This window comes from Carya illinoinensis, chromosome 6, assembly GCF_018687715.1.
Source record: "Carya illinoinensis cultivar Pawnee chromosome 6, C.illinoinensisPawnee_v1, whole genome shotgun sequence".
NCBI classification, from domain to species: domain Eukaryota; kingdom Viridiplantae; phylum Streptophyta; class Magnoliopsida; order Fagales; family Juglandaceae; genus Carya; species Carya illinoinensis.
The window spans coordinates 11690367-11700356 of NC_056757.1; the positions used below are offsets into that span (position 1 = coordinate 11690367).

The window sequence follows — 9990 nt, forward strand, 5'->3', positions numbered from 1 at the left end:
AAAACACTGAAATGGTCAATCAACTTTTCACCAGTTTCGTAGAAATTAAGAGGGAAACACAGTTCACATGAAATGGTCAAGATCATACCCAAGTCTTTAAGAATATTTTTGAAAAATAGTCATAATACTCATAAGAGATTTGGTACTAGTCATTTCTACACAACACACTTTATACTTATTTTTAATTTTTTTTTTACCTTTTTAAATTTTTTTATTTTATTTTTTTTAAACTAATTGAGTTCTTTTACTTATAATTTATATACTATACATTTGATAAGAAAAAAATTAAAAATTTATGTGTGGTATATCATATAAAGATAATAAATATAATTTTTCTTTCGAGAAGTCCGTGCATAGATAAGTATTAGCTAAGTGTACTCATTCATACATATTATATATATATATATATATGGGTGGGGCTACTATACCGCCCATAATTTACTGTTTGGCCGCCCGGTTATAATTTTTTTCTCTCCTTTTTTTACATTTTTTTAATAAATTTAAATATTTTTAAAAAAATAAAAATAAAAATATATCAATATACTTAAAATTACTTTCTTAATCATGAAGTAAAAATAGAAAATTCTTAAGTAGTACATTTGAGCGATACCACCCAGGCAGCAGAACAGCATTTTCCTCAATATATATATATATATATGTATGTATATTTATAAGTTTTCTTTTTTCCCTAACGGTGCTTACTCAAGTCAATGAGGTCAACTATTTTGAGCCAACCCATACGAAGCAAGAAGGAATATATTAAAGGTTTAGAAAGTCCGAGTGCCCAATCGTTTTTTTGCACTTTTTTTGAGTTCTTTGCCCAAGTTTGCATTCTTTGTGTTCTTCTCATTCAATCATGGGAAACAAAAGTAACATGCCAAAGAACTAAAGAAGGCTTAGAAAGTCCGAGTGAATCGTTTTCCCAGACTTGGAACCCAAACAAGAATATATTAAAGGTTATGGAATATAACATTAAACAACAATTGTCATTTGTGAACTTCGTAAACAAGTGTTATAAAGCTATTAGATTCGTCGATGTATCTTTACTTAGCTTGATCAGTTTACTTCGGCTAGGAGTAGTTTGTTAACAGTACTCATCTTTTGGCGCCAGAGGCTGCTTTCTCTTTACCCTCCTCTATATATAGTTGATCACGAGCCTTGTTTTTTCCCACCCCAGCAATTCTACACTCATTGCTTTCCTTTCAAGTCAGGCTCTCTCTCTCTCTCTCTCTCTCTTCCCGTTGAAGCCTTTGTCAACCTGGTGGTTTTGAGTATATAGATTGCTTTGAAATCTGAATGCTGGGTGGTTTCAGATTGGCTTGAATTGTGCTTTTGCTTTTGCTTGTGGGTTACTGTGTTTTTGATTTTTAGTTTCTCTCCAATTGAGTAATATGCATTGAATTGCGTAATGCATGTGTTCCAGTTTTCTTGGTTGACTCTGTTTGCTCTGTGTAACCTACTGATATAGTATTTGTCTACTGAAACTGCAGTTGAAGCTTGCGACTTTAAGTTTGATATTGTACCAGAACCGAAGATCTTTCAATATAGCATGGAAAATATAGTGCTGCGCTTTGGAAATAAGGTTTCGAGGGATAATTTTTCTGTGCTCTGGAAGCAGGAAGGTGTGTCCGGGAAATTTGATTTCGAGATGGAAAGATTGTCTCTTTCTTTTAAAGATCGTTCCGCAAAGCACAAGTTTGAAATCTCTTTTGAGAACATTTGGACGATTGAGCTATATCGTCCACGCGGTCAAGCAACAAAGTTTCTTCTCGTTCAGGTTAGCTGGTGAAAAAATTTAATGCAAAAATACATTTCATCAATATCTCTCAATATGCATAGGTTGCTAAACATACTCTTTCTTACAAGCATTCTTTAAAATATTACAGTTTTGATATAAATGGTTTTTGTTTCGAAATTGCTACCCTTTTTCTTAACTTAATGAGTTCTATCTTCTTTATTTTACTAGTTACTTGGTGCTCCAAGAATATATGTATCTGATGTTCGTCGTAAAGGATGGGTCAGAGAAGTTGATTTCACTCCATCCAGCCGCATTGGCCAATCTTATGCTCTATGTTTGGAGCTTCCAGAAAAGAAGCGGCTTCCGGAATTAAATCTTGCTTTTGTACATTATAAAGAAAATGAAGACCAATTTGGATTGATGGAAGGCTCTCCTTACTCATGCAGTTCAGGTCTTGTACCCATTGTGAATCCACCCACAGGCTTTGACCTGCCCTACAAAATCTTGTTTAAGATCAACTCTTTGATTCATCATGGGTGTGTTCCTGGGCCCGCAATTGTTGACGAATTTTATAGGTTGGTAGATCCAAAGAGAATCGAAAAAAGGGAGTACATAGACAGAGCCCTGTACAAGCTCTTTCATTTAAAGGACTGCTGCTTTGAACCTGTGAAATGGCTCCAGGAGGAGTACAAAAGATACTCAACATCTACTCGATTTCAACCAACTCCTGCTATTTCTTTAGATAATGGGCTGGTATATATACACAGGGTTCAAATTACTCCATCTAAAGTATACTTCGGTGGTCCAGAGGTGAATCTCTCCAACAGAGTCTTGCGCCATTATCCTGAAGATATTGATAATTTCCTGCGTGTTTCTTTTGTCGATGAGGACTTTGATAAAGTGTACTCAATAGCTTTATCTCCACGTTCATCATCTGCAAATGAGGACAAGCGGACTAGAGTTTATGATAGGATACTATCCACTCTCAGAAAAGGAATAGTTATTGGGGATAAGAAGTTTGAGTTTCTTGCCTATTCATCCAGTCAACTACGAGAAAATTCTGTTTGGATGTTTGCTTCAAGACCTGGCTTGACTGCAGCAGATATTAGAGAATGGATGGGTGATTTTCGAGATATAAGGAATGTGGCAAAATATGGTGCCAGACTGGGTCAGTCTTTTGGCTCTTCTAGAGAAACTGCCAGCATTGGCATAGATGAAATTGAAGTTATTCCTGATGTGGAAGTTAAGACGAAAGAAGCCACGTACAATTTCTCAGATGGCATTGGGAAGATTTCTAAAAAATTGGCTTCCGAAGTGGCAACAAAGTTAGGCTGCAGTCCTGTTCCATCAGCATTTCAGATTCGATATGGTGGGTACAAAGGTGTTGTGGCTGTTGATCCTACATCATCTGTGAAGTTGTCATTGAGAAAGAGCATGTGTAAATACAAATCAGATAACACAAAACTCGATGTTTTGTCATGGAGTAAGTTTCATCCCTGTATTCTCAATCGGGAGATAGTAACTCTTTTGTCTAACCTTGGGGTTAAGGATCGAGCTTTTCGAAAAAGGCAAAGGCTGGCTATAAATCAACTGAATGCAATATTAACGGATCGTTGGAGTGCACAGAAGGCACTGGAAATGATGTTCTTAGGAGAGATCTCAAAAGTTCTAAAGGAAATGCTTATGTGTGGTTACAAGCCAGATGCAGAACCATTTCTTTCAATGATGCTTCAAACATTCCGTGCATATATGTTGAAGGAAATGCAGTCAAGAACAAGGATTTTTGTTCCAAATGGAAGAACTTTGATGGGATGCCTTGATGAAACCAGGACATTGGAGTATGGTCAAATATTTCTGCAAGTTTCTCGCTTTCGTTGGGAGTTCAGGAACCAGTCATCTGTTAGGCACAGTTCAAACCCAGATAACTTCGTCTGTGAAGGTCCGGTGGTCGTTGCTAAAAACCCTTGTCTACACCCTGGAGATGTGAGAGTCCTCGTAGCTGTGAACGTGCCAGCTCTACATCACATGGTGGATTGCGTTGTTTTTCCACAAAAGGGAGAGAGGTAAGAGTTTAATATCCCATTTATACGAGACTTTTAATCTATTGAAACTTTAGATTCATCATATACATGCAGATATATATATATGCAAATGTGATATGAATGACTGCCTATTTGTACTTTTAGACCACATCCAAACGAATGTTCGGGAAGTGATTTGGACGGAGATTTGTACTTCGTCTCTTGGGATCGTCATCTTATTCCTCCTCGTCAAATTCCCCCAACAGAATATATTGCAGCACCAACTAAGCAAGTTGATCATGATGTTACAATAGAGGTATTTAGCAGTAAACTACAAGATTGACATAGCTTTTCATTCTTCTCTCATGCTTCCATGTCCTTTGCTGCAACAACAACTTCCATCCATATGCACCTAACATAGAAATGCATGTTATTGTTGTCTTGCAGGAAGTAGAAGAACATTTCACAGACTACATAGTCAACGACAATTTAGGAATCATCGATAATGCCCACATCGTCTTTGCAGATAGTAAGCCCCTTAAAGCAATGAGCCCAGAATGTTTGCAACTTGCGAGGCTTCACTCAATTGCTGTTGACTTTCCAAAAACTGGTAATGTAGCCGAAGTACCTCCGGAACTACGCCCCAAAGAGTATCCCGATTTTATGGAAAAGCCTGATAAAAAGGGCTACATATCAACATCTGTTATCGGAAAGCTTTTTCGAGAAGTGAAAGACATTGCATCTTCCACAAGTCCTGTGGAACCTTTCACTTTGGATTCAGCTAAACAGCATTATGACCCTGAAATGGAAGTGGAGGGCTTTGAGGACTACCGCAGCGACGCTGAAAGATACAAACGTGACTATGATTACAAGTTGGGGAATATGATGGAGTATTATGGAATCCAAACTGAAGCCGAAATTCTCAGTGGCAATGTTTTGAAAATGTCAAAACATTTTGATAGGAAGAGGGATCTGGATGCAATTAAATATGCTGTAAAGTCACTAATAATGGAAGCCCGGAACTGGTTCAACAAGAGAAGTGATGCAGACAGTACTGATAATGCAAAGGCAAAAGCATCGGCCTGGTATCATGTCACCTACCATCCTAGTTACTGGGGTATATACAATGAGGGACTAGATAGGGCTCATTTCCTTAGTTTTGCATGGTGCGTCTATGAGCATCTTATGCAAATCAAGAAGGATAAAAAGAGCATATAATTTCTTCACAAGTACTACAGCCGTCGTCAATGATTGCATTTCTTGAAGCAACTTATGTATATTTGATAGCAGTTTGATATGATTAGTATTGTAAGTTTGTGTACTGTTATTGGTATTTGCTTGTAAATGCTCCAGACAGATGTTTGGAGCTTGAGAATATGTATTAGTTTATATTGTATTTGAATAGATTTATGGTTTTGTAAGATTCTGCAATATATTACAATTTGTTTGGAATGTAGATATGCTATCGACAAGCGCTGTGACAACATTATTTTGTGTTTAAAAAAGAAATGGCTTTGATAAATCTCTTAAAGATCGCAAATCTTGTAAAGACCGCAAATCAATTGCTTAATTAGCCTAGATTCATGAACTTAGTTAATGAATATGCTTGAAGCATCTTTTTAACAAGCATGATAAATTTGCAATTGCACAAACGCTTTATGTAACACCCCAGTCCCAAGTTGGTCGGAGAGATACTTCTTGTCACATAAAATTATATCTCACCATATAGGTATAAGTTCGAAATTCTCAAGTACATGACATAGATCTCAATGTTTTAAACCAACTTTTTCAAAATAACTAACTAATAACACCACAAAGTCTTAATATAAATGTTAATCTCTCAATATACCACGTCATCACTAGAACACGACAAATTTACTGAATAAAATTCTCCAATAACCATAACATCCTTTTGTGCTTAATCCACTATACTTAAATAATCTCGTCCATTCTGCATAATCTTGATCCTCAATTGAACATTTAAATCATCTTAAAATTATTGAGGAGATAAGGAGTGAGTTATCAACAACTGAGTAAGCAGAAAACATATACTAGTATATAAACATGAGCCTTTTCAGAGAATTCAAAATGTAGAAACAAAGCATTTCAGTTTCAATACTCAAATCTCAAAAATGTGTTATCAGAATATCAAAGCGATAGTTCAAATGTTCATATTCAAAAACTCTTTAGCATAACATGACTGAACGTCATCATCTTATCATATCATATCATATTATAGACATTGTTTAACCCCTGTAATGAGGTTGTGCTATTCCCGGTGGCTAAATCAAGCAGTATTAGAATGTTAATCTTCCCCTTATTCATTCTCGAAACCCCAAGTGTGCACATAAGAAAGACCACACAGAAAAACCATTTTGTTTCCAAAATGGGTACACTCAAATTAGAGATATTGGTATCAACCATATAACAAAATCAGAATCATCGTTTTAAAAACATAATCAAAGCAAAATTAAAAACAAAATCAGAATGTCATGCCAAAAGTTTTTTAGATATTACATCATATCAAAATAGAGTCCTGAATAGATTTATATCATTTTCATATAATCAAAACAAATTCAGAGCATCTTCATATAACTTGTACAAAATTTCAGATTTCATATTCGCTCTTTTGCATAGTTCAAGATCAGCATGCCAAAATATTACTAATGTCTACACCAGTTATGCCAAAAAATAATTCTCTTATGTACCGATTTTATGAGTAATACAAAACACATAACTGTGGTTGTTTTCACATTTCCTTTCAAAAGATAACATGCACATATATATATATATATTTATAAAATCAACCTCAATTAATTTTATTTTTTATTTTTATGTAAAGTCTATTATAGGAATCCCGCTTACTGGACTTTTCAACTTCTTTGAATTTTCCTCTAACAAAGTAGAAGGATAATCAATCGTCATCTATAAAATAGCCACATGACTTACTTAATTCCCTAAATAATGACATTTTGACATTTAAGCCTGAAAAATTAAAGTAGCCTATTTTTCCAAATTAATCGATAACTATCATCACTTTCCAAATTAATCGATATCCACTTAATTTGCTGATGATTAAAGTCCAAATTATTTTGGTAAAATAAGGTATATGGCTAGCATAAGTACTCAATTACAATTAAGCCCATCTAAAATTCATCTCTAACTTTACATAATTATAACAAAATCTATTAAAATAAAAAGTAAAATCTCACTTAGTAAAAGTAGACTTAATCAGTTTTAAAGCGTTCACTATTTACTTCTTAAATTTATTTGTAAAAAGTTTAATACTAAATTATATAATTTATATCATTTTTTATTTTCTTTATAAGTTCCTATAGTTGAAACAAAGCCCTCACAAAGTAAGTTTAATATATAAACAAGATCAGGCCCAAATATGGAACCAGCCTACTGACAGGGGTATTTTAGGAAATGATCATAACGTGCATGGGCTCTTCGGGAATTAGGCTGGAATTTACTAAATTTCTGGAACTACAAGTCTACAACAACTCCAGACCCACCCGTACCGAGAGAGGAGTGTGCGTGGTCAGCGAGGTATTTTATAATGTATTTTATTTTATTTTTCTTTGTTTTATTTTATATAGTTTTTTAAACATTTTGTAAAAAAAAAAAAAATCACAATATTATTAAAAAAATACTTACTTTAATCTTGAAGTAAAAAAAATAAAAACTAAAAAATTTCTAGCAGAGCCCTTAGGTGGAAGCATAGCTTTTTCCAAACTCTTATAATGTACCACAGTAAATTTTTTATTTTTTTTTTGGAAATAGACTTCAATTCATTTCTGAATGAAGGAAGTTATAGCTGTGATCAATAATTATGGGTAACAAGCCCCGATTACAAGCCAACTACCTATCGGTTGTACGCTCCCCCGGGCACAACTTTCATTGTGCCGGACTATGTCTAAAAACTTCTAAGCTCTCCAATGACGACACCGTACTGAGATGCGAGACTCTGTTAAAACAGAAATGTCCATCTCAGCTCGTCTGCAAGAAAAAACCACACAATACATCCTCACCCTCCAAGGAGGAGAAGAACTATCCAACCTTCACCCTCTATAAGAGGAGAGGACTCACAACCCTCATCCTCAAAAGAGGAAAGGTACTTGTCTATTTCAAAGAAATATTTATTAAAATTTAAATTAAAAACAACCCTAACAGACCCCTGAACAAACAAGCGCCGTAAGCCCACAAGCCTTTCGCCCAACACTTTCTGTCAGCACCCACGCTTTTCACTGGTAGCCTGCACACACACGATAGCCTGCACCACGCCCTTCCTGCACAACGCCCAACACTGCTCTCCACAAGCACCGTATGCCCACTAGCCTTTCGCCCAACGCTTTCTGTCAGCACCCACGCTTTTCACTGGTAGCCTGCACACACACGATAGCCTACACCATGCCCTTCCTGCACAAGGATTTCTGACAGCAAACAACCAAAACCAAATCACTTTCTGCACATGGGCTTCTCACCGTCGCCAGCTCCATCATCATCACCGTCGCCAACCCATATCCACCAACACACTCCAAACTCCACTTCAACTAGACGGAGACCAGAGATAAACAGCACACTAAGAGCTTATTTCCAGAGGCAAACCATAACCCAAAACCAAAAAACTTCAAACCGCTGTGTCACCCCATGCACAAAGCACCCGGAGCTTAAACACAGACATACAAAATAGAGTACTACAGAGAATGAAACAAACGAAAACATAGAAAAAAACAAACAACCACCGTTTGACCTTGCATCGCTTGATACTCCCGTCACCATCCATGAGAACATCCACCGTGAGCTATGCCCGAGATCCACCCCGGAAGACGCTTTATCCCCTCCATGCAACTCGGCATGCATCCCCAAAATAATCCTCTATTTTCCACGGATAAAACAGAGTTCCTATACCCCATAAAAGAGCACCCCAACCCCCAAGCTAACTCCATCTCTATGAGCAAACTCCATGACCAACCCACGCCGTAAGTCCTCAAAACTGTCCCCCCAGAAGACCATGGAATTTGAAACCGAAATCCTCCATCTCCACCATGGAATATCTCTCCGCCCAACTGGGTGACTTGTTAAGGAAGAAGACTCGGAAACAAACGCCTAGTGATGAACATAACACAGCCAAACAGTTTTTATTATCAAAGGAAAAATAGTGACTTAGAACCAAAAGCAAAAGAAAAAAATAAATGGAGGAGGGAGGGAGGAGCCGAAGCTCCACCTCCCTCAAACGGTTTTCCTAAACGATTCCTAGAGAGAAGTGAGAGTTTCTCTCACTAAAATAGAAACAATAAGACCTTCACCTTATGTACCACAGTAATTTATGGGCCCGTTGCCTGTCCACATTTTTCCGATTAATATAATTTGGACTTCTATAAATATTGGTTTATTGATATATTCTAAAATCATCAACTACACTTTAGCAATTTTACATTTTCAAGAATCGATTTTGCATTGGTTGTTTTCATAAACTAACACTTCCAATTTTATTGGTTCCAGTCCAATTCGATCTAGTTTTTCAATTTTAATTAAATGCTAATGTAATTATATATATTATATATAAGGATTATATATATATATTTAAGATTAAAATTTTATGTTATAAATTATAATATATAATTATTTCATATATAATTATATATATATTATATAAAATTATATATATATAATATTAAAAATTGATTTATATATATATTTTATAAACTGGCCTGGTGCCGGAAAGTCAAGAACAGAAAGCGGAATGGGTTTAGCCGATTTTTAAAATGTAGGAACCAGTCCCAAACTAAGACCCATTCAAAACTAGACCAACCAGTCTTGTCCGGTTTGGTCCAGTTCTCCAATTTTTCGATTTTAATTTTCACCACTACATGTAGGATCTCTTTTCGGCGTTGTGCTCACCGATAAAACAACATCATTTTGTTAAACTTGATCCCATCCATTTTTATTTTTTTTATGTTAATCAGGTGTAAGCCACTAATTTTAATAACAGGAGATGTCTTGTTCTTAAGGGTGTTACAGGAGGGAAGTCGAATCCTCTGACAAGTAGTAACCTCAATAAATTAATAGTTCGCGGGCTTGGACTTGGATGTTAAATTTTAGCCAATGTTTAATTTCAAGAATTTTTTAGAAGTATATGGTAAATAATTTAGAAAGAAAATAACAAATTCAAATATCTTCCAACCAATAAAATAAGATAAATACTACAACTACAAAGAGATTTAT

The 9990-nt window shown here is 35.6% G+C and overlaps 1 protein-coding gene across 1 annotated transcript; it reads left to right on the top strand.

Moving 5' to 3' along the window:
* The first annotated feature begins 1183 nt into the window (after positions 1–1183).
* LOC122313265 (probable RNA-dependent RNA polymerase 1) lies at positions 1184–5215 on the top strand. The gene is made up of 5 exons (XM_043128096.1): positions 1184–1344; positions 1491–1777; positions 1967–3801; positions 3925–4075; positions 4207–5215. The coding sequence occupies exons 2-5, from the start codon at positions 1550–1552 to the stop codon at positions 4975–4977; spliced, it is 2985 nt and encodes a 994-aa protein (XP_042984030.1). The 5' UTR covers positions 1184–1344; positions 1491–1549; the 3' UTR covers positions 4978–5215.
* The last annotated feature ends 4775 nt before the right edge of the window (positions 5216–9990 follow it).

Excerpts from the sequence above, each read along its gene's own strand:
- LOC122313265 (XM_043128096.1), top strand. The coding sequence starts at position 1,550 with ATGGAAAATATAGTGCTGCGCTTTGGAAATAAGGTTTCGAGGGATAAT. Across the intron at positions 3,802-3,924 it reads TTTCCACAAAAGGGAGAGAG|ACCACATCCAAACGAATGTT; the intron begins GTAAGAGTTTAA and ends TTGTACTTTTAG. Across the intron at positions 4,076-4,206 it reads ATCATGATGTTACAATAGAG|GAAGTAGAAGAACATTTCAC; the intron begins GTATTTAGCAGT and ends GTTGTCTTGCAG.